Source organism: Crocodylus porosus, unplaced genomic scaffold, assembly GCF_001723895.1.
Source record: "Crocodylus porosus isolate Cpor-Errol unplaced genomic scaffold, CroPor_comp1, whole genome shotgun sequence".
Classification (NCBI taxonomy): Eukaryota; Metazoa; Chordata; order Crocodylia; family Crocodylidae; genus Crocodylus; species Crocodylus porosus.
Genome location: NW_017728935.1, coordinates 6,486,279 through 6,511,427, shown reverse-complemented (window position 1 = coordinate 6,511,427; position 25,149 = coordinate 6,486,279). Strand labels below are relative to the sequence as shown.

The 25,149-nt window shown below is 45.2% G+C and overlaps 1 protein-coding gene across 2 annotated transcripts in view; it reads right to left on the bottom strand.

The window, feature by feature from the left end:
• Positions 1-23,765, bottom strand: part of ST7L (suppression of tumorigenicity 7 like) — a 33,274-nt gene extending 9,509 nt beyond the window's left edge. Inside the window, exons 1-14 of one of the 2 annotated variants that reach the window (XM_019546820.1) lie at positions 23,596-23,746; positions 22,356-22,438; positions 20,105-20,267; positions 18,872-18,926; positions 18,045-18,160; positions 15,322-15,400; positions 14,518-14,672; positions 13,643-13,740; positions 12,535-12,649; positions 10,984-11,056; positions 10,083-10,185; positions 4,733-4,883; positions 3,836-3,928; positions 822-961 (exon numbers count right to left, since the gene is read on the bottom strand). In XM_019546820.1, the coding sequence (XP_019402365.1) occupies positions 822-961; positions 3,836-3,928; positions 4,733-4,883; positions 10,083-10,185; positions 10,984-11,056; positions 12,535-12,649; positions 13,643-13,740; positions 14,518-14,672; positions 15,322-15,400; positions 18,045-18,160; positions 18,872-18,926; positions 20,105-20,267; positions 22,356-22,438; positions 23,596-23,731 (1,560 nt within the window). In that variant the 5' untranslated portion in view covers positions 23,732-23,746. Of the gene's footprint in view, positions 1-821; positions 962-3,835; positions 3,929-4,732; positions 4,884-10,082; positions 10,186-10,983; positions 11,057-12,534; positions 12,650-13,642; positions 13,741-14,517; positions 14,673-15,321; positions 15,401-18,044; positions 18,161-18,871; positions 18,927-20,104; positions 20,268-22,355; positions 22,439-23,595 lie in introns of both variants that reach the window. The other variant, XM_019546822.1, reaches the window with a different exon arrangement.
• Between the last annotated feature and the right edge of the window lie 1,384 nt (positions 23,766-25,149).

Sequence of the window (25,149 nt, the reverse complement as noted above, 5' to 3'; positions counted from 1 at the left end):
GATTCACATGATAAACCCAGAGATTTCAAAAATAGATCCACACTGTCAAAAAAACACACGGGCCTGCTGCGGTCTTTCTGAGTTCTTTGCAACAGAAGAATCACGCTATTATTTTTCTATAGTCAAAAATGAAAGAAAAGGTGAGAGCTGGCATTTTCCAAGGGGGGCTCTGAGCCTGAGAAAGGGTACCACTCACCTGGGCACTCTCATGGCTTCCGTTTTAACCTGTTCAGTACTCAAGATCCCTAAACGTCAAATTCACAAGCTTCTGCTTCCAATAGTTCTGGTTTAACTAAAACTCAGAAAGATGACAGCAGGCTGGTGTGGACCTTGGTCTGTAACTGGTGTTAAGCCTCTCCAAGGTTGGTCTTCAGGGGCCAGTTTTGCAACTCAAGAATCCTGATCTTTATAAAAAGCAAGGAACCGGGCCCCCTGGGTACGTCTGTGCTGCAGCTCTAAGGCCGCTGGGCACCCACCCACTTCCCAGGTTTTGCATTTGCAGGCAGAAGCCAGCAACAAAGCTGCTCGGAGGCATCCATATGACCCTTTGAGACCAGCACTGAGAGAACCTCCAGAGTAACTCTGCTGCTGTTCCCCTGGGTTTGGTGTAGGCACAGGCAGCAGGCAGTTGGAGCATGCTTGAGAGTGGTGTTGACCTAACCCTAGTCAACAGCAAATCAAGTGCAATAACTCTGGCTTCAGAAGCAGGCACCTGCGAGTGCAAATCCACAGCCCCTCAGAGCATTTGCAGGCAGGGGACCTCAGCATCTTGACATCGCCCAACTGACCTCAGCAAGCCCTGGAAGGGATGCAATACTTACAGATTTAGCAAACACGACCATGAGTTCAGGGAACTGGTGCATGAGGAGGGCAAGCATTGCTGAAAACGAGCACAGCCCTGCCGTGAAGTGGATAAAGAAAGGAAGCTCCTTCTGCGGGTAAACGGAGACGTCATGAAACGCTGAAAGGAAAACAACCACAAAGTGACTCTCTCATGTCTGTGGGGGTGGGCAGAAGAGGTCATAGCTACACGGCAGCTGCTGCAGCATAGCCGTGCTCTGACACTCCCATCGATACATGTCATAGGCACAAATGTGGACCTGACGCTAAACGTATCCCAGCCCGCACGCCAACGTAGCTTAACTTTGATTCATCTTCAGTCTCATACATTAGACGGTTTCCACTCTCTTGTTACTTAGGAGTCCCATTAAAGCTACCCTTCCCCACCCTTGCACCCTCCTCCTGACCTCCTTCAGCCTAAAGTGAAGCAGCTGGCTGGACTGTCTCTGATACCAACTGTTGTGGCAAGACAGAAGGAAATGGTGTAAAGTTTGCAGTCCACTTTCAACCAAACACTTGGCCCAGTTTAAATAAATCAAGGGATTTTTAACGGCTATGCACACTCATTCTGTTATTTAACCAAATGCCACATTGGAGAAAACAAACATCATATTTGTTATGCTTTCTATGGAAGTAGATCTGTTTATCTGAGCAATTCCCATGTTTAAAGAGCAAAATAACTCTGAAAGCAATCAGAGCCAACACATACTCGGTAGTTTCTACTCAAGCTTCCCAAGATGCTGGCTAGCAGACTACAGTAAATTTTAGAGCAGCTGACAAAGCAGACCTCAAAGAAAGCAGGACTGAGACTGGGTTATAAATTTTGTACATAACGGTTCTTTGCAATTTATATTCCAGGGCAAAGAAATCAGAAAAAGGTGACTGGACAGCTCAGGGACTGGACTGTGGAGCTTTCGCTGCTCAAGACATTGAAAGCAGTCACCAATGGGGGATCATTTGGTGAATTTGCTAGTCCTGCTGGCTCTGGTAACTTGCCGCCCCTGAAGCTTCTACCTAACAGTTTTACGCGGATTTTAAACAGATGGGAGAAGCAGGTTGCTGTGTGCATACAGTGCTTTACAAGGGTCTTCAGCCTGCTGCATTTGATTCTGTGGCAGCTCCAGGAGAAGACAAAAGGAAAGAAAGAAAAAACCTTTTGAATGAATTAAATATAAAAACCTCCCTGTGGCTACCATCAGCAAACAAAAAGGAAACTAAACCCTATCTGAATACCCCAGTTGGAAGGGATTCCTTTCAAGCAGAAGGGAGAGGGGGTGGGAAATAGGAGCAAACCAGCTGCCCCAACAGATGTGGGGAGAAGAGCAAACCAAAATGAGAAACATTTTCCAGGCACCCAGAGCTGCTGCTACACATGGAAGCGTGTGTACAAAGCCCTACACGTTCAAGACGTCCCCGACAACTCAGTGCTTAGCAGGAGCTTATCCTCCACCCAGTTAGGAACTCTATGTGAAACAGATAAGAGTTGTATTTTGAAAGCATCGAGGCTTCTGGGGAACGCTATCCAATAAAAGCGTTAAGAAGATTTTATTTATGGACCGTTTTACATTTAAAATGCAGTAGGAACGCGTCAGTGATTGTGTTGAAATTCGTGCATGTGTTAGTGTTTAATTATGCTGGGAAGTCTGTAGCCTGGGTTAGCCGCTAACCGAGGAATTCCTTCTGCAATATCCTGCATAAGTGAGAAATGAGTAATTTAAGGCAGTCTGGGGGCAGATTTGAATTACACATTTTAAACAGAACTTCAGGTTTTTGTAACAGAAACACACGTGTGTAAGAGTGTGCTCTTCTGTCGCCAGATCCCTTGCGTGTCCCCTGATACTTTTATAGTAGCTCTCTCTACTCCGTGAAAAGGCAGAGAGATCCCAAAGTTGCAGATGTCCATGCTAACAAAGTCCCTTGTAAGATGAAACAAGAGCCCCTACGCTATCTAAGCGAGTGCTGATCTCCGAGGCGGCAAGCACGGACTCTAGCAGTCTGTCTGCAGGCTGCTTAGCCCGAATCCTCAGATAGCTGCAAGATCATAAATGGATGGAGGAGACCTACACTGGTGCGTGTCGGGGTTCTCTGAAACTGTCCAACAGGTTAGCAGCTTTTAAGAGTCATTAGGTGGGCGTGTACCAATAAATGACTCCTCAAGACAGGACCCAGAACAGTGCTCTATCCTTTGACATGCTGCCCAAGATAAACGCAAGAAAGGCTTCACAAGGGATTCCAATTCAAGCTCCTGAAATGATATCTAGCATACTTGTTACTTTCTGGAAATAGTGACAGAGACAGCTTCACAGCAACTGCTCAGGAGCCCAGTTCTGGCGTCTCCAGTTTGGGACTACCAGGTACGGAAACTTCTTCCTACAAAACAAGCTCTTCTTTTACAAAATCCTCAGGTCCTACAGAAACACTGCCTTAGAAGGATGATTTGGGAGCATTATCTACTGTTGTGTGGTCTTGAACTAACAGCGCAACAGGAAGGCAGGACAAGACATGCAGCTGTAGGGGACCCAGTCGAACTGGGATGGAAAACCAACCTTCCGCCTATTGCGCATCTCAAAGCATGCAGTGCAGGTGAAAGCTAGGCAAATTTGGTAAGGGATTTGAACAGTTTTCCTAAACTCTCCTGGCAGTACCAATGGAGTACAACATTTCTCACTCTGTACCTGGTGGGGAATGTTGCTCTTCTGTTAAACCACTGTCACACCTCATCCCCGACTCCCAGCCAGCCGCAGTGGGAAGCCACCAAGTACTGTATACCCGTGCCTACAACTGCCCTGGGCTCTTCGGGGGACACAAGGTCGTTTTTTTAGGGCTGCTACATTTGCACAACACTTTTCGTGTGGACAAGTGCAGCAGCAGGCAAGCAGCTGAATCCCTGCCATGGGGAGTTCACAAGCTGAGGGAACATGAGGGTAAGTGCAGAGCAAGGCAACATAGACCTTTTCTACTACAGGCATTATTTATAAACACAATAACCACTTACTTGGCAACAGCTCTCTGTCTGCTGTCTCTGTGCAGCTGGGATAAGGATAGAAAAGATGGCCCTTCTCTAATGGGTACGGGATCATTCTGAATGCTGAGAAAAAGGCAAAGCCAGAATTCACATTAGAGCTGCACATAAATCAAACTACTGAACCACCAAAGGGGCATCTTGCTCACAACTGAAAGCAGCAAGCAGAGAAAAAGCCTGGAAGTAGTTTAGTCTCCCTTTGATATTTTCATTCAGAAGCGAGAGCAGCAGTAGGACATAAGTGCACAGCAGTAGTAAGGTCTGTATCACGGTAAGAGATGCATCGACACATCAGGACTGAGGTTCCATGGGGCAAAGGCTATACATACACGAACAGACAGGGGACTTACAGCAAGCTGAGAGACTGAAGAGTCCCTTTAGCTCAGGATCAGACCCAGTATGAGCAGTGAAAAGTCCTCCCTGCACCATGTGACTGAGCTCTAGGGAGAACAGAGAAGGTGCTTCAGTCTCCAGGACTGTCTTGCTCCACACACTTCTTGTACCCGGCTGCTTCCTTGCCTGGCGGCTCTCATGCAGCAAGGAGCTTCTGCAAGCGGGGAAAATAACCTGGTACAAATCCCTAAAAGGCTCAGCTCAGGGTTCATGTGGCTTGAACCCTTGGAGCCATGCTTACAAATCCCAGAACTGCATCCTGGTTATAGATGGCTGCATACTTGGGAAAAATCGCACCAGCTAGGCATCTCCTACAAGGCAAACAGTAGCACTGAAACCCCGCTGATGCTGACCTGCCCAAAACCTTAAACGGAGGGGATCAGACATTTGCCAGTGGATCCAGAATAGATTTGCCAGGTACAGAGGTGGCAATAGAAGCACAGAAACTGACAGTCTGGACTAGAAGAAGATACTTACTGCCTTCCCATGTACAGTGCAACAGATTAAGGGCCCCTTCTATCCGCTTCCAGTGCTGAAGGTGGAAGAATGCATATGCTACGGCCTCACTGTCTCCTCGCTTCAGAATGTGCTCCGGAGGTAGAATTAGACTTTTCATTTCTAGTAAGTACTGAAAGCAGAAAAGGGAAACCGATCAGATGCTTAGTTACACAGCTCACAGAATGACCACAGCCTTGCTATACCAAAGGATCCCTCATCTGTTTCAGAGGATAATGCACAGAGACAATCCCCACCTGCTCAAGTAGCACAGAGACCTAGTGCTTAATGCCGATAGGATCGAGGTAATTCTGATGTACACCAAAAAGAGGGAAGCATGGATTTGGGCTCTTTAACTGGGACCTTTTACAGCCAGACTGCCAAAAAAATGTACGCTCTGTTAGAATCAATTTACATTCGTATTTCAAAGGTATACATGCAGGTCTCTTCTGAGAAAGATCCACCTCCCATATCACATGCGCATACAAATGATGTGGGAGGTGGATCTACGAGGGGGGGATCTAGCGGCCTGTTACAAACTAGTCCGAGGGGACCAGCAGGCACTGGGGGAGTCCCTGTTCCCCCGAGCACCGCCAGGAGTGACCAGGAATAACGGTCACAAACTGGCAGAGGGTAAATTCAGACTAGACATCAGGAAGTGCTACTTCACTGTCAGGGCCGCTAGGATCTGGAACCAACTTCCAAGTGAAATGGTGCTGGCTCCTACCTTGGGGGTCTTTAAGACAATCACCTTGCTGGGGTTGTTTGACCCCAGTACTCTTTCCATAGCAGGGGGTTGGACTTGACGATCTGCTCAGGTCCCTTCCGCCCCTACTATGAAACATGTACACGATATATGCATGTACATGCACATGGTTATGTGATACACAAGTCGTCTTGGGCAACACAGATATTTCCCCCCCCCACACACACTTTATACAGCTTTAGGCAGTGCAGCAGATTAATTTGCTTAGTATAACTATTCCATGCATCTATCCCAGAAACCATCTTTTCCATTGGGGGGGGGGGGGTAGGCTCCGCAGGAAGCACAGCCAAAGGGATGCCATATTAAATGCTGTGAATCTAGGATGATTCACACTTCCAAAAAGTTTTCATTCAAGAGACAAAAGCATCAACCTGAAAAGTGCAGGAGAGTTGAGCCAAAGCTGAATGTTCCTCTCAAAACAAGAACCATCCCCAGTGCACAACCATGCCAGCACAGCATAGCTGGGCAAGCGCAAAGTAGGAGAGCTGCAGCAGCTGCTGGGAGAAGGCAAAAACTCAGCACTGAGATACGTGGGCAGAATACACTGGTGTTTCCAAGCAGCCAACTCCCAATATTAGATGCTCAGACCAGGGGGTAGGGAGCATGCAGCAAAGCACCCAGGCAGTGACCGCTGTAACTTTTCTAACGCGTGTTTCTAATAACTTCAAGGACGCTCCGTTTTCTTCCTCTTCAACTCTGCCTTTGGGAAATGCTAAATGAATACATATCAGAAGCGTGGCACAAACGTCCCGATTCCTCATATTTGTTTAGGTACTGTCCTTCCAAAGTAGAGAGAGTCCCATCAATAACGGCCAAAGTTAATCCTCATCTTTGATCAATGTTGCTGGCAATTCCCCTAACTCTCTCCTGAAGGGTAAGAATGCAGCCAGCTCACCGATTTATTTCAGCAGATGCCACAAACTATGAGATTATTTACTAATCTAGTTTGGGGACTTAACTTTTCCCATTCAGATTCTTGAAGGAATGTAGCTGGGGTTGTGCCCTGGCCAAATAAAGCACATTTACTGCCTGGCTAGGTTCTTCTCGGAGTGCCTTAGGCCTGCGCTCTGGAGGGTAATATTCTTGCTAATCCTCTTTAATCCTCTTCGATTTTTTTTTAACCCAGTAAAGGATCACTCGCACCGGGCTGCTGTGGGAAAATAGTCTCAAATATCTGACCTTTGACATGACTCCTCAGGCTTGCTGCTGTGACTAGTTTGCAGTTGTACTAAGCGCTTAAACAGCAAGAGGAGGGAAATGTAGTCAAAATGGTGCAGCCTTGATGTAATGATTAGCACCTCGGTATGCTTGCTTGCAGCAGGGCCAGGACTAGACCTCGTCTGCCTGTGCACATCGATGGTGATCACAAATAAACAGGGAGTGATGATGTTGTTCCAGGTTCTGGAACTTCTCATGGTCCACATTCCACCATTAGCCAGCAGACCTGGGCACAAATGTTGGGGGTGCCTTTTTCCACAAGCTGCTAAAGACACTGGCAGGTTTCTCTCATTGCAATACTGAGATACCTTCTTCAAATTAACTCCATGGCCTGAATTCTATCCCCAGTTGTTATGCCCTAGAGGAGTCCAGATCCACCTTTCTATCCTGAACAGTGGGAAGAAAGTAACGTTCTCAAAAAAGTCCTCCCCTTCCAAAACAAAAGGCTCATCCCCAAAAACTGTTGCTGCAAAGAAAGGAACTGGGAATGCCAGCCCCTTCACAGCTCAACGCAGAACAGCCACTTGCATCAGTGCAGGAGCAAAGGTGGACCTTTCTCTTACACATGCACAATTTTGATCCTATTTATACAAAACTAGGCTGCAAGTTAGAACATCTCTAGCTCTCTTCCCGCTGCATGACACTGAGCAAGTCACTTCACTTCTCCGCGTCTACTTTCTCTCCACGCTCCGGCTCTCCTGTTTCGACTGTAAGCCCCTCAGAGCTCATACAAGTGGAAATCAGCACCACTAGATGCTAGGTGCTACCCTGCTACAAACAAATGGCTGCAGTCCAAAAAGGTATGTGAGCAGAAGAAAAGACAGCATTGCTAAAATGCCACCTACCTCCCTGACTGCAAAACCACTGGATGCATTACAAAGCAGCAGCCTGAAATTAAAAGTGTATTCAGCTTCTTAAAGGGAAGCGTGAGAGCTCCAAAGCAACTGAAGGACACTCCAAGTAAAGGGACTTTCAGATAATGACAACGTGTTATAATCTTCTTCCCCCCTGAAGGCAGAGGCTAAAGACAAACCTGTCTGAAATGAACTTGCTACACTCTTGATCAGTCATGCAAACAACCAGCAATTTCTCCCAGCAATTAGTTTTCTCAGTGCACATTCTATTAGACCGGACAGGCAGACAGAACAGAGCGGGTGGATGAATTCACATCTTCATGGCAATTGTGACTGGGACGCCGTGGTTTTTTTGTAGGGGATTAGATCCAGGGTAAAGCCATCTTTCCACATTCAAGACTACCAATCGTATACATCCCCAGTGCCAGCAGAGCAGAAGTTCTGCACAGGATTCAGTGACATGCAGCACAGGTGAGTTTTAACTTCCTGGCCAGTTCAAGGCACACCAGACATGAATCTGTCCCCAAGACTGAATAGGTCTTATCTGTGTTGCAAAAGAGCTCAAGGAAGAAACTAGCGTAAGCTGTTGTTTAATTTAAGGCCTGAAATCACCTTCAGTTCTCTTGCCAACGATTCACAACCAAGTATTTTGACATAAAAAGAGCAGTTACTCTTCAGAGCAACCTTTCAGCTTCAGGGACTGATTCTAGAGACCAAAAACTCTCATGCCCATTTTAGTGCACACCGTGGCCTGACACAGCATCTCCAACAGCACTCAGCCATGCTCTCCTGTGCAGCAGCGAGCATTTTTGCACTGATCGTTCCCTTTTTGGAAAGGGGGAGGGGGGGGGTCATATAGTGCCTAGTACACAGGCCTAGCTCAGGCCTTCAAACACGACCCTTAGGTAAATACAAAAATGACTAATCCCCATGCCACAGTGGGAATTACAGCCATCCTCAAGGAAGTTTCCTCGGTAAGGGAGAGGGTGCCAACAGAAAGAAACCTGGTCTGCACAGACAAGACCGTGCTAATGGAGAGGTTAGGTCAAGCAGCAAGAGGGACTTGCTTTGTAAGCCAGCTCTGACAGCTGCTGAGGGATGCAGCTGAGGGATGCAGCGATAACACTATACTTTGACACACAATCCTGCCGAGACAGGAGCACCCTCTGCTGCCACATGGCTACACGTACCCGTCATCCAGCTTTCTGTTTCTTATGGCTCTACTGAGAAATCTAGTCCTGGGTCCTCCGCTTCGCAGGCGTACTCCCCGCACCGACATAGTTTACAAAGGACGGCCAGACAAACAAGTTCTCATCCAAGTATCAATATTTTAAACACGCTGCTAGTTTTTAAGACCCTTCTATTTGACCAGTATGATGTAGCAGTCTACATGTTTTGATGGATAACAGTTAAGCCTAGAATTGTTAGAGCTATTACTCACTCTGCTGAATCAAAGCCCCGTATAAGCAATCAGAGCTAATAAAATATTTAGGAGCAAACCTGCAGCCAGGAGAGATTATCATGACCTCTCTCTACCAAGCTAAGTTTTCTTTTTTTAACAAACTGGACAGCTACAGATGTACACACAATTCCTCCAAAACCAAAAGGAGAAAGTGCCAAAAGAATACTTCTTAAGCCAGTCTGTCTACAGATATTTTGTTGCCTTGTTATTTAAACAGACTACAGAGAATGTGCAATATCAAGTAGAGGGTAAAAGGAAAAAGAGGGATCAGTTGTCCAGAGAGGTGATCAGCCCAGGGGGTTGTTTAGGGCCATAAGCCTGGAAAAGCTCTCTACCAAGCAGACAGTAACCAAGGAATCAGAAGAGGCTTCTGCTACTTATACCAATGCACAGGTGCAATGAGTGGTGCATAAGCAAGGGAAGGAACTTGCCCAAGATATTCCTACAAGTCTGTAGCCTAGATTGCATCCGACCTCAAGACCCTTCTTACTCTGGTCCTGTAATCACTAGGCTATAAAGGTCTCCGTACGCCAGAAACTCATGAAAACATACCAACTTCATCCCTTTTCTCACAGAAGTGTCAGGGCTTCCAGCTTCTTGGCAGCTGAAGGATTTCTTCTAGTGTGTAATTAATTCCTGCTGCAGAGGTAGGTGCTCTAAAATACTTCACTGCCAAACACTTGCTACAGTTTGCCTTGGAGGAGAGATTTGGGAAACTGCTCTGGACAATGTGCTTGCAAGGGGGAAAAAAACAGGAAAAGAAACAGAGAATAGAGATATGCAAAAACAGCTGTCTTGGTAACCTTAACTGTATCAGCTAGTAGCGATAAAGGCCATCATTTCAAACAACCCAGGATTTCCAAGTAGCCTCAGGTTTTACATGAATAATCTTTGGCCTACTTCATCAGTCAAAGAGAAGCAGTTAAATGATCCACAGAGGTGAGCACATACAAATTCTACAGCTATTGCAGAAGGCGATTTATCTTAGTTAAGGAGGTAAAGTGGACCCAGAGAGAAAGAAACAGCCCTTACCTTTGGGACATGAGGGTTAAACTCCACAGCCCTGTGAATCGCCTCCACAGCATTTATTTCTGCTGCACTGAGACCTCTCTTGGAGGCTGTTTCTGGAGAGAACCTGTAGTGGAAACCCAAGTTGAACAAATTGAGGGAAATGCAAGCCAAAATGATATTGTAGACCAAAACCTGTCAGAAAGGAGTCTGTTGAACTCCAATAAAGACTGCTGGAAGAGGTGTCCGATTTGTAAATAAAAGAAATAAAGATGTTTGGGCCAACACGGCTTAGCCCACAGTGCCACTAAATACTGCAGGTATCTAAATGTCTTCATTGCTAGGGGGCTGAGACATCTTAAACTTCTGGCAACTGCAGGGCACTGTGAAAGATCTTCCTCTGCAGCGTGACTAGAGAAGTTAAAACTGAGGAGAGAAAGTCATGCTAGTCACTCATCCTGCTGAGGCCTGGAGAGGGAGCTGGACTGAAAGAACCAGCATTTGATTGTTGTTGTAAGTCTGTTATGATGACATAAGCTAAGAGGCAATGCTAAACTTAGCTGAAGAGATAACCAGATGTAGTGAGCAGCAGCTAGAGACTGCAAAACACCAGCCTGCATCTCCTGCGTGGAGTCAGGCACCCAAATTCCACCCCCGCCCCCATTCCAGCAGATGCTCAGGGAGAGTGAACCAGCTGAAATCCGGGAGTGTTGAACACCCACGATCAGATCCTCTGCTCAACTACCTGCAGACAGTTTATTCTTTAAGAGAAACAAAGGAGCAGTAGTGGGGGAGAGAACCAGGAACTGACTCATGAGCACAGAAAAGTGTTTTCAGAGGTAAACACCACACTGGATTTAGGTTTTTTCATCAATCCATGAGCAGCACCAAGCTATCATTTTCAGCAGTTTGGGCATTCACTTACCTTTCTGAAACAGCTCTGGCCTTTAACAGTGCTGCTGTGTAACATATTGCTGCCGATTTTGGAAGACTGATGTCTAGGGCACAATAAATAGTTAGTTAACTTTAGAAACTCAAACGTCAGACCAACATCTTCAGTCCGTCTCCTCTGAGCTGACCGATTCCGATTTGGGAAGGCCCATACAGTAAATTCAACATCTGGAACATTTCAGTTCCGAGTCAAAAACTTACAATTCCTAAACTGCTTTGCTCCAGCCCCCAAAATATTTTCAGAAAAATCCTCCCATTTTCCAGGATCTGGATTTGCAGCAGTTTCTGAATGCATCCAGCATGACGTTGTAAACCCAGTTTACATAGCAAGACGTTGGTGACCCGCATCCTCTCAGAAAGCGTCTTTACCAGTTTTAGCACTAGCAAAAACATTTACAACAATTTTTTTTACCTTCACCTTAGACTAGCCAGTTTCTTCACAACGTTGCTGTCAAGTCCACGTACATGAGCAGAATGCTTTTAGACAGGACTAAACCCAGCCAGAGAGTTTTCAACTAAAAATACAAATTATTTGCTTTCTTTTTCTTAATCCCATGGAGAAAAAGCCATGATTGGTTTGAAGGCGATTTATAGAAAGCCTAAAACTAGAACCAAACTTCACCTGATGGTGTCTTTAGGCACAAGGCAGTTAACACTCTGCAGTGCAAGGTATTTTACCAATAGAAAAAAAGTCTGGTTCTCAAATTCCTGCATACAAGGCTATGCATGCCACTGGACAACTCCTGTTTCTTAAACCCTCTCCCGGGCTTGTCAGCCATTTGAAAAGCCAGCCAAGCATCTGGTATGTACCATATGGGAAGGATTTCTCACAAGTTTCTCTGAGCCCCCAGCTCTGCGAAGCTCATCCTAGTCGTTCCAGATGTTTCAAAGGAATCGGCACCCCTCTCTACGCAAGCGTCCACCCCTCTGAGGTCAAAACTGAAATCCCACGGACAGGTAAACACTTTACTGCACTAATGAAAAAACCCTCACAGTGCAGCACGGGTGGTCGAATAATAGCAGCCGGTTGCTGGCAGGGGCCAGGCACAGGGGGCCCTGGGTTTTGGCAAGGACCTCAAGTCTCTCATTCCCTGGAGCAATGGGCAACAGAAGCACCACAGAGAAGACTCCAACTGCTTGGAGCGAGGAAAAGTTCCCACAAACTCCACTCTGAAGCCGATTCACTGAAAATATTGGCAAGGGGCCTGGGGTAGGCACAGGCTGGTCCCCTGACCAGGAAGAACGCCGTGGCAGTGAGGTAAGGGGTACGGCTCCGAGGACAACGTGAAAGGCACCGCCCAGCAACATGTGAGGGTTTGAAACATGGATCGGCTTAATACAGGTTCTGGGGGAGGTCAGAAAAGAGGCAGCCAGGGCTCATTCTGCCCCCTCTATACAGAGGGATGTGACCTGTGCACAGAGCAGAGTGGAAGGCAACAGAGCGAGAGCTACAGGCTTTATCTACGTTAAGGTGCAAAATAGCTGAAAGGAGCATTCTTATGCTTTATAAAAAACGGTCACTCACCATCATACTTGGCTAAAACTGCCTGGACTTCAGCATAAGCCTGTAATTCCAGTAAGGCCTCCAGGAGGTTTTCGTGGATATTCAGCATACTGAAAAGTGGAAACTCTTTCAATAACTGCAAATCAGAAGAGAGAAATGCCTTTGCCTCACTCAAAAGACTTCATCTGAAAACAGAAATCACTGTATGCAGAAGTCAAGTCCTTAATCAGATTGCCTCTGGAAAGCTACAGGAAAGTGACCTGCTGAACCATGCATCTTAGTTCTTATAAATTGTTCCTGCTGGTATAATCTACAGACATGTACTTGTATTTCACCTCTTAAACAAAACAAAAATCATCTGTGAACTATTCCAAAACAAAATGTGAAAAGAATACCCATTTCCCAGGGCTATACGGGTCAGTGCTTCACAACCACCATAAGTTAAGCTTAGCAGCCTGGAGCTGATAACTATCCAGATAAACTTAATTACTTTGCTTAACAAATCACGTAGCAATTCAGATAAAATTCAATACAATTGTTTACAACAAAAAAACCTCAGTGGTATGATGACTGACGTCCCCTAGAGCCATCTTCTTTCTTTAGGCAAATACCACGACTAGCCCAAGGCCTTCCAGCACTATGTGCAGACACGAAGGCAGCATAAAAAGCACTGAATCACACTGGCCATCTAGAAGAGACCACTTTAATTTGCTCCATATTCATCTGCCTGGTACACTAGGTGCCCAAGTATTCAGACAACATGCTCCCAGCCCTACCTGGCTACCATCTCAAAGTGGTTGGTTTGGTCAGTAATGTACGTCTGTGTAAAAATAACTTAGGATCTGCCTCAGGCAAGCGAAAGAAGTAAGATGAACTGAGACAAAGTATGTTGAGCTGCTTTGGCAAGATAATTCTCCATCAAAGAATGATGGGAAATCAAAAAGCCAAACTGAACACATGCTGTACTATGCATGTGTGCACTTCACAGATAGGGAAAACAAAAGTCTGATTGCCAACGCGCAGATCTCATCCAAAACTCATCACAACTAACTGCTCCATCACTTCCAACATAGTTGGTTTTAATCTAACGATTCAGACAAAACAACAAACACACAAAACAAACTCTTACATCTCTCATCATTTTTGCTGCTTCTCTTATTCTTCCAAGTTTCCTTGCGCACATAGCTAGTCTCCTTTTCACATACACCAGAACATTAGTGTCTCTTCCTGATTAAGAAAAGAAAAGCATTTAGTGTACACACTACATTTTCATTGTCAATCATTTATTTTAAACAAGGAAAAGACTTGGAAAGTTGCATGACAAGTGGTGAATCTAATGCACTAAGTTGTAGAAAACTACTCATAAAAAGAACTGTTGTGGGGGGATGGTAAGGGAAGGCTGCTGGTATCTCTTTCCAAAGGTGGGATGACAGGACAGTGTACTCCCTTAAAGAGAGAGTGCTCACCAGCCTTTCCCCACCTAGCTGCCGAGAGAACAAGTATGCAAAATAATCACCTGCATCTTGCCAAAACCCAACCCACAATTCATTACAGCTGTATTACCAAATGCCCATCACATGATAACACTTGAGCTTCTTCCAATTTGCTAGATAAAGTAACCCCAGTGAGCCGTGGTGATAGGTATCATTAACCATCTTCTAATCACTCTTATTTGCCTCTACCAGGCACCTCAAGGCATTTAAGGTACGCTACCATGAGTTAGTTGAGGCCCGTCTCAGACCTCTGGTCCTCACATCTGCTGCTCTGATGATTACATGTTGTTACTGATATTTTTCTAGCTTTACACAGATGCAGCAGCCACATGAAATCCACGCAACATCATTAGCAATCTGTAACTGCATTTCAGCATAACTACTAAACATGGTTCTACCGACTGAACCCTGTGAAGTCCACAGCTGCTCCAAAAACAAGATCCCACTTTTCATTTTGCTTTTACGCTTACGCAATAAAGTCCGTTTAAGGATTCAGTTCAAAGGTGCTTACTAAGCTGTGCTTCATGCTGGGGGCTTTGGGAATGGCAGTTCTGAGATTTTCTGTAAACACTTTCTCCTGCTTTCAGCGCCTGCTTAAAATATTTCTCAGCGTCCACAATGGTTGTTGCTTCCTCCTCAGCCAGGAGGACATATGCAGTGGCACAGCTGTAATAGAAACAAAAAAGAAAACCATAAAATATTCAAAAGGAACTCGGTGACAGATGTGTCCTGCAAAGCACAGAAGAGCATTAAAAGTGGTTAGGTTTAAGTCCTTTTTTTAGTACATGAACAAGCACTAAGGAAACACACTGCTACTGAAATGAACCACCCCATTGTTCCTTGTTCTGTCATCTGCCACCACTGAGGACAGGCTAGCTCCTAGAACAGTCTAGGTCCCTCGCCCATGTTACAGGAGCACAGACCAGGCGATCATTACAATGGCTTGTGTGGATACAAAACCCAGAAGAACATTAACACTGAGAACAACATCATTATAAAATAGGCATGGTGTTGCGATGGCAGAAGACTACACGTTGAGATTTACTGTTTAACTTCAAAAAAACAAGTCTTCTTCTAAAACGGTCTTAAAAAAAAAGAAATAGGCTACAAGCCATGTACATACGAGCTCAATTTTGCAACATAGCTAATAAATACTCAATTATTTCTGAGGCACGCAGTAAAAGCTTTCAAATATTTGAAGACGCTTAATCTCGTTCATTCTAAACAGCTAAAAAGAAAGTGACGGAGTCCAACGTCACACACTTGGATTTCTCAGGTCAGAACCTCAGTGCGTTTCCACCGACTCCAAACTTACTCATTACTTAGTTCCAAAGCTTGATGTGCTGCTTTGATCCGGGCCTGAGGGTTTCTCTCGCGCCATGCCTTCTGCATAACTGTTGGGAAAACATTTCAAGGCAGATCAAGTCCAGAACCGTCCAAGAAATACCTCATTATCCATTCTGTTTTCAAGGAGTAATGCTTGCCATCTACATACCTGCTCCACTTGATTAACATTTACCTGCAGTTTGGGAACATGGGTTTACTCTTCCCTCGAGAGAGGCAGACAGCAAAAGGGATATTTGAGTTCTGATGGGGCAGCAGCAACAGAGGAGCATGACATATTGGAGCAGCTCATTCACTGCTTGTTTAAAACCTTCGAGTTGCAGGTGCAAATCAGCACCACTTACACAAGTATGGGCATACATGTGCAATTCCTCAACCGATGCCGATTTTAAAGCATTTACGGATGGCCTTACAAAATTATCACATGTGCATCCTGTGCAGACCCCCACAGAATCTTTTTAAATCCACCGTCCCTTTGTTTTAAAAAGCATGATGGACAAGGATTGAATTTACTCGTGCAGCTGTCTAACTCCTTAAATGCCTACTGAAAGCGATTATTTAATAGATGATAAAGGGTTAAGCAATTCTTCTTTAAGTCTGGTTTAGAAAGCAAGCACCAGCAAATGACAGCGCGTACTGCAGCCAACTCAAAATTCAGTTACTGCTTATCATCTTGTTGAAAGGTGCTATGAAGCAGCTAAAAATACATGAAGGCTTCAACATGCTCTTTATCTAAACTATGCTTCAGTTTGAGCCGTTTGTCTGAATTACCATTTTCTGTGAAAGAATTACAGCATGAGGAGGCCTGGGGAGAGATCAATTCAACAGAGCTCCTCTCTGGAAAATGTCAGTCTCTACTATGACGAAGCAAGACCCTAACTTTGGAGCCTACTTTATCCAAGAGCAAAGGAACATTCTCGCTGCTACTATTAACTCGGCAGAATTAGCCTGCACACCAAACGTTTCTGAAAGGGCTCCAGAACTGCATGTTCATGGAATTCAATATCTGGCCTATCTCAAGTGTGATAAGAAAACGAGAATCTATACATGTTTCTTTTGGAACAAAACCTTCAACCGTCCAACAAGAATAATGTGGAAAATGTTTGAGTTTTCCTTTGGAAACAAAATATTAGTCTTGGCTTCAAAAATGAGACGAATATATTCCAGTCATGCAACAAAAACATATTCCTCACATCAAATATATGTCACTAGCTAGCTGACAACTAATGCTTCCTGAACCTGACACTGAGAAGAGTTAGCACCTCATCTGACAATAGCCAGGTAAGGGATGCTTTCCCTGCTAAATACTGCATCATCACAATACATTTTAGGAGACAGCACTATCCTTTAGCAAGGGCCCCAAAGAAAATCGTGTTTAAAGATGTTACACCCATGGAAAATATAATCCAAGTTTTATAAATGATTTCATAAGTGCCTGTTTATGCCTGTCCCTAAAAACATTTGATGCACAATAGGTGCGTCTAAACATGCACTTTACTGTGCAGTAGACTAATTTGCTGCATAGTACAGCATCACCAGCTGTACAATTAGGGCACAATACACTAATTTAGTCTGGAGTAGGACAGTCCTGTCAGACACAGGCAGTATCCAACAGCGGAGTAAATTAGCATGCTTAAACGTACGTGTAAACAGTGATGTTAGGATTAGTTTATTCTGGCTCAAATTGCACCAGAGTTTATTCAGCCGCATTAACTGCCCATGTAGACATGCCCAGCGAGTTTCACACCAGTGAAGATAGCTTAACATAATAAATTCACCAAACTCTGGCACAGCTTATTTCTACAAAGTCATAAGGACAGCCACTACGAGAGCCCTGGCAACCAGTTTAACAAGAAGTTGGTAGAAAAGAATCTCTGACAAGTCTTCTAATTTTTGAAAATATTATAAATTAAACAAACACAAGAGTCTTTCACCACTTCTCTTATTAGTCGCAGTTCTGCTATCTAGTCTAAAATTCCTACAGAGCTGTAACCTGCTATACGGCCAAGGATTTCATCTGTTTTCATGTAGCCATGGCATCTGGAGCTGAGCCTTCATCAAATCGCAGCCTAGGAAGGGTCCATCTTGGCCGGTTCAAGGAATCCGATAAGGCTGGAAGCACAATTGGTATTTTTCCTGCCGCGTCAGTTCTGAACCAATGGACCCCCTTCCCTCCCCATTTGCCCCCCCCCATCCCCACCCCCCAGCAAAGCTGGAAGCACAATCCCACTGGAGTGCCATTTCTCAGGAGAAATCAAATTGCAACACCAGACCACCCCCAGAAGCTTTCACCAAAGGTGGGTCATCTTTACAGATCGCTATTAGGATACGTCCGTCCTTGGCACATGTTTCATCTGAGGCTCTGATCACTTTTGCCAATGTAAAAATCTCACCTCAGTCCTAGAGGTTAAGCTCAATATCATCCCCATTTAACAGCTGGGAGACCTAAGCCAAAGAAAAGCAAATAACATTGCTACCAAGCAGCTGTGTAGCCTGGGACAAGCTCAGGAGTTTTTTTAAGCTGACAGATTAAACTCAGGGGCATTTTGCTAAGCACATGTTCTCTAGCTAGCAGGATTCAGTTGTTATTTTACAAGGTTTCACACAGTAGCTGGAACCACCTTCAAGTGAGCATTTATAAACGTACTTTAGATATTCTGACCTCTCTGTAGGCCACGTGGCTAACACCGGTACCTGTATCTGAAGGCCGAAGAGAGTCTGTATCACAGGTGAAAAAGGTCTGATGATCCTGAGCAGACAAATTCATGTCATAGTATGTTAGTGGCTCCTTCCCAGTTACCCAGGTGTACCTTAAGCAAAACATAAAGAGCTCCCAGTTAGATGAACAGGTGGTAAATGCGAATATCAAGTGGGACATCAGAGATACTCAGGAACAATGTATTGCTATGTGGAATTTCTAACCAGAATAACATGGGTATTGTGTGGCCCAGACTGGCTGGGAGAAGGCTTCCCCATAAGGACCTTCCAGGTGCATTTTTAATCCAAAAGCCCTAGAAGACTTGGGAACTGCCTGCTGGACAAATGCTGCTCTTCCTGTGCAATAGTATTACTGCTACAGGCAGCAAGAGCTTTTGTGCTACCTCACCTCAGCATGAAGGGGTATGCTAATGCAGGACTCGCCCTTTGGGATGAAATGGCTGAACTCCACTAGTTTTCAAAGCAGGCAGCAAAGCTGTAATTTTTTTTTAATGTTTTGGGGAAGAGGAGTATGGCAAGTACTGAAGTGGTTATTTATTTTGAAGAAGCTACTCGATTTACTTCTGTTTGCAATAATATTTACATTTTTAACATGCGCTGAAGATGCCTGGAGCTCTGGGGAGATGCTTTTTCAGTACAGGGTTGGTATCAATTCAGGCAGTTATGTGTGATGCTCTTTTAGTCACAAAGTTCTCCCAAATCACAGCTGGAGAGAGTTCTGTGAACAAGCTAAAAGCTGTTTGCAAGTTTGGAGTTGGAGGCCACGTCTAGACATTACACTGAAAACAAAGTGAAACAAATACCTGCTATATTCTGCTCCTCTGAAAAGATTGAGGGGGTTTCTCCACACTTTGCACTCTGCAAAATGAAAGAGAGCATGATTTCAGTTCTGAATCAGAGCTCCCATCTTTTACGCAGGGGAGCTATGTGACTTCACTTATGTGAATTCTTTGATCACTTTCTGATGGCCTTGGCTTGTGCAAACTCAGAAGTTTTCAGCATTCCTGGCAAACAAAAGCATTTGGAGGAAGGATTAAACACTGTTTCAGTTAGTTTTATGCAACGTTCAAGTTGTATAATTTTGCAGCCTGCAAAAATCTGTTATTAAAGGGACAACTCAACCGACATTCCAGCACATTTTTCTGCATTAAAGACATTAAGTTATTGACTTAAAGACTCTTTCTACATCCTTTTAATTCTACATTGTACTCCACTTATACTTCCTGAATAAGCGCATCATTTGCTTAATTGCAAAACACAATGCTAGCCCCTTTGTTCCTTACATTGTAACAGATTCTGGTTACCTGCATGCTGATTAAGGGCAAAAACTGCTTAGGTACACCGCATTGCTTCAGCCCTACAGTCTACTTGCCATATTGCTGTATCCTGGATAGCCGTGTACCAACTCTAACCCTCTGCTTTGTAATTCACTGCATTCAAAGAGCTCCTTGCTAGAAGCTTTGAAAATGATGGAAGCTAGTCAGTGCCACAGTAGCTATTTCCCCTCATTTCCATAGCTTCCAAAGCAGCCCTGATAGGGACTTTTAGGATCCTTCAAAATGAGAAGAGCTAAATTTACCAGGCAGCTAAAGCCATGTAGAAGACTAAGGGATCTCGCCCGTCACAGGGCTGCTATTACCACAGCATTGACAGCCTTGCGTCCTTAACCAGAAGTGACTGTTTACATTCAGTTTGGATAAGCACATACTCAGGATAAATGCAAAGCTCTTTTCAGTCCTGAGGCTATGCACTTAAACAGACTGCCACCTACAACATAAAGAATTCCTTTCTTTTAGGAGTGCTAATGGATGTGGCAGTATTCACAGAGCAGCTCTGAATTTTACTCAACTGATTTCCACCACTGCCTCCCTCTCGTGTTGCGACTTCCCTTCCGATTGCCTGAAGGGAAAGACCATCTTTCTCCAGTTGTGCCTATGGTCACTAGTGTGAAGCCAAAAGCATTCAGATAAAAGCCAGCCAGCGTGAACAGGCACTCCTGCATGCAAGGGAGACCGCAGAGACATGCTGACAATCACCTGACAAGTTCTGCCTGTTTGTCTCGTTTTCCCCATTGCTGGTTGGGAAGCTTGGCGTGGGAGGACTGTTCTCCACTCCTCCAATGAGCGGCCTCAGATGACTCACTGACACCTGCTCGATGAAAGACGTGCCGTACTTCCGGAAGTACCACCATTCAAAACCCTGGAAGGGGAAAGACAGGAACACTGAACCCAGCTGTTCCACTAAACAACAGGTTTCCAATACACACGCTAGAGACAAAACAGACCTCCGAGCCACAAAGACTGCCCCCCTTCGCACACGATGAAAGACAGCGTTTCTCTATATATAAATGAACAGGATCTTTATCTCCTTTCACCCAACAAGACACGCATGAGTCTCCCACATGGAACATGCAAGGAAAAAAATAACCTGAACACAATTGTCCTTTTTGAGCCAGACACTAGTTCATACTGCCTCCCCAAGACGTACAAATTTCTCAAAAGTCTCGGGGTAACATTGGACCCCTACGAGGCAGGGCAGGGCAGGGCAGGGCATTTGGATCCTGCAGCATGTAGCTAAAGACAGCTTACTATAGGATGGGCACGACCCTGGTCTCAGGCTGCAAAATGCACCTTTAGAATGCCATTTTTAAACTCTCCCTCTTGTCTTTCCTGTTGCATGCTGCAGTGTTGCCTGTAATTTAGTTCAGTTACCAGAAGTTTAAGGTCAAGAGTATTATTTTGTTTCTCTCTCCTCCTTTAGGCCTGCAAAGGAATTTCTGTCTTGCAAGCCCCAGGCGCTGGAATAGACAACTACCTTTGACTATTCCATCTGGGTATTTCCATCAGCATGCAGAAATGAGCCACATCCAGACCCATGGCGCCCCTATTGTGAAATCTTACCGGCACTTATGAATTTTAACGGTCAACAAAAATTGACTTTTTCATTAAATAAGGGATTTTTTCCCCTGCAACTTAATCATGTACAGCAGCTACAGAAAACCATCTCCCTTTTCTCACGCAGCCTTTCCCAAATCCCTAAACAACGTTCTGCCTGAAGCCGTGATAAACAAAGTTCCCTCCACATAAGTTTTTTGTTTTGTTTTGTTTTTAAACCACACATCAGCCACCAAAAGTGACCATAAAAAGCCCAGCATTTGCACATGCCAGTAACTGGGTTTAGTAGCTGGGGAAGACAATGTGCTGGAAGACCCCAATCCTGCAGGCAGGTCTCTGCCCACAAACCAGACGGGAAGATCACCACAGAAGGTGTAAGGCTGAGCATCTTCCAGAGCTCAGCAAGAGCATGGTCTCTTGCAACCCTAGGTCTACCCATTCCCGCCCCCCGCTTCAGTTGCTTATTAGCAAATGCCATACTGGTGGAGTGCTAGATAAGCCTTCACACTGCACGACAGTCTAGTCGTCTAGAAAATGGGTACATCAGGGCAAGCTTTTCCCTTCCCTGAAGTGATGGAATGCCAAGAGCAGCTAGAGCAGAACCAGTACATGCCAGCTGAAAGGATCTGTAATAAGCAGTACCCACTGGGGAAGGGACTGAGCTTTCCCCCCTCTAAAATAAAGAAAATGGCCTGAAAAACAGAGGCTGAAATGAGCACAGGACCCAGAAAACATGACATGAAGGGTGCTTTGGAAGCCACAGTACTGCCTACTTCACATGTACATGACTCCAGGGTCTTCCAAGAGACATTCCCGTATCAGTGGACACACAGTACCAACCAGTTAATGCAATACCAAGCATTGTATTCTGGTCTACCGTGACAGGCACACACACGTAACATTTATGACTGTGCCCAACACCAAGTTATTATCCTATGACAGGATCATGCTATTAAACATACGGGCAAAGGAACAAAGTCAAGGCTGCTGTGGGAATCTGAGCTCTGACCTGCCTGGTTTAGGAGAGATTTTAGGAGAGATGTAACATTTCAATTTTCTCTTAACAAGGAGGGCTTTAAACTTTTGCTGTTGATTTGCATAGTTTCCTTATGTATCCTCAAAGCAGGCTTAAATTCTAAGGGAAAAAAACAGATCCAGGAGGAGTTACTTTTCCAAGACTATCCTCTTCACCTTCCCGAAGTGGAAAATCTGATAGAGAGGCATTTAAAATACAATGTCAGACATTTGTTGAGGTTGGTTTTTTTGTTTTGTGTTGTTTTATAACAGTACAAAGGCACCACCTAGAGTCTGACCAGAGAACAGGACAGTTTACCATGTCCTCACCTTAATATGAGGTGTGCAAAGGCTCTAATTAAAAAAGGAAGCTACTTACAAGTATCAATCCAGATATAAGAGATGAAGTCACTGTAAGTGCAACGTAGAATTTGGGGGTCAAAGTGCTTAAGAACACAGTCACTGTTAAGAGGAAAGAACAGAAAAGTCAATAGGCAGAACTGGAAAACTCCAAACGATGTTTGAAAGCAACATAAACAACCATGTATAGCATATTACGTACATACACACAATATGTATATATATATATATATATATAAACACACACGTCACTTGAGTTTTGAAAGGACCTTGGTGACTTCACAGATAGGAGACAACAGCAAGCTGAAAGACAAGAACTAAGATAGCTAACAGAGGATGCTGTCCCAAAATACAGCTAGCATTTCAGCTGTCATTACACAGCTTGGTGAGGTGCAATAATTACAGCACTTCAAGAAATCTTAAAGAGTCAGAAGTTTAGCACTCCAGCTATGGCATGGAAGGCTTTCAGAAGCTGCACAGTTACTGAATGAGAAATGGCCTTTAGAAAGACCCCACAGATTTAATTCCAAAACAGTCAGTACTACTCTGATGCAAGTTTCTAGTAAGTCTCAACAAGTTTGCTGATGAAAAAAGGAACATGGTCTTGTCCAGCACGCCATCAGCCACTGAGAACCAACAGTAAGGGCTACTGGATCCCACATCCAACTGCAACAAAGAGCATGCCAAAAGTGAACGCGTTTAAGTCACACCGTGCAGTCATTGATTTGCACACCCCAGCCTTTATTTATGCATTACCACTGAAACAGAAGAGCTGTCCTCTGTGTTTCTATGCTGTCTCTCAGACTGCTACTCAGGAGAAAACGTACTTTTCTAAACCCTAATCCAGTCCTGCAGAGAAGCTGCAACTGGGAGAAAGCTAGAGGCAGATAGGTCTCCAGTTAGTGGAGCTGTGCCACACCCACAGCCTGTTTAGCACTCGGGGCTCAACGGTCAGGCTGCATTTGAAGCTGCAGATTGAAAACAGCTTTGAGAAACACTGAAAACCTTATTTAAACAATAGCTAACAGCTGGGATTGGCAAGAAGGGTCACTTTACCTTCAAAAAAGGGGAGAAATACACCTGCAGGAAGAGAGGCAAGTCTCAACTGCTGGACAAAGAGATAAGGTTGGAAAGAGCCTAAGGAAAAAAAAAATGTTTTTCTAGACCGTGCTGTTATATAGTAACAGCATAGCTCTTCCAGCTCCAATCAACTCCTGTATTCAGCTTCTGATCAAAACGCTGAAGCATCAATTCCTTACCATCAGCTAATGTTTTAAACGCGAGGAAACAAGTCCCTGAAAAGAGAAGTTGTCTGCTGCGTTGCAAACAGGCAGAACTGCAGCAGCACAAACTCCAACGTCTCAAATAAAGAGGCAACAGTCCTGGGAGGAGCATCTTTGACTTTCACTGGAAAGTCACATGCCTGCATCAGAGTTCATAGTGGCAAAAGACGATCTGCAAAAATAACAGCTCTTTCATGCCTGTAAAGAGACACTATCCCCTGGGCTAAAGACCCAACCGCGTTCTCTACTGTGGAAGTGCCTCTCTGAGACGAGGCAGAACAGGGAACTCTAAGCAGCAGGCCCAGGTCATAATTAATGAACCCCTGTCCCATTAAAGAGGGGAAGGAGAAGCAGCTGATGATAATAAACCTGAAGCCTTGTGAGCTCAGCCACAAACACGGCCATCCAGCATCCCTTCAATTTTTAACGATACTTACGACTACGGCAATGTCATGAAACCCTTACCCTTTGCTAGACCTTCACCTAGAAAACTCCTGCAACGTCCTGAATGCTAGCCTGGATAGGTGTTGCGCTTCCTACACCTCAGAGACTCTTACATCTTCAGAAACAACCTATCGAGGCAATTTTACTCTTGTCTGCAGGCAGTAAAGCAGACTAGAAGGAGCATGGCGGTGGGGTGCCGTGCAGCATTTAGTCTTTCCAATAACCCCCAGTACACCAGGTGACACCCCAAACTGAGCCGAAACCATGGGTGCTGGGAAGCCTGTATGCGGTCGTGGCCAATGACCTTACGTGCAGATTCATAAAGACAATCTACAGTAGCTCAAATAAACCCGAAAGCAGGCCAAGGAAATGTTTCTGGTTCCACGTGCAATAAGGACACGCGGCAGAGTCAGATCTGCCCCCCAAATACGTGCAGGATTGGTGGGGTGAGCCTGAAAGCAGCTGCCAGTAAGGCCATACACATGTGCCACCCCATAACCGCAGGAGGCCCTTTGAACAGCGAGACACTTGGTTTCAGGAACACATGGGGTGGCTGTCCTCCATAGATATGAAACCATACGCCCTTATGCCCTCTTTTTTCCTCTTAAAATAGAGGGCATAGAGGTGTTGGGTTTTGTATCAACAGAGCAGAAGAAAACCAGAACGTCCTTTATGGCGGCCACCCTAGAAACACAGCAAACCCCTCTTTTTCGGGGGCCGCCTCAACCTCTCCTCAGCGCCAAGGGAGCCATCTGCCTTGCACACATCGTGGTATTTCATAAGCATCTTTGGAAACCAGCAGAGGACAAAGCACGATGAGGTGAACACTGCCAAGCGTGGCAGGAGAGTGGGCGCCTCTCAGGCGCACGGCCTGTCCCCGAAACCTCCTCTCAGCCTTGGCATGAAGAGCAAATCAGGGCCAGCCCCTGCTGCAGCCACGCGCGCAGGGGTGCAGGGACGAGGGGGACGCGGGTCCCCCCATCCCAGCTGTCTGGGAGGCATCAGGGCCCTGCCAGGGGGGAAGGGCAGCGCCCAGCCCCGCTCCCCTCCCTCCCGGGGGCCCTCAGCCCTCACCGGCCGCCAGCC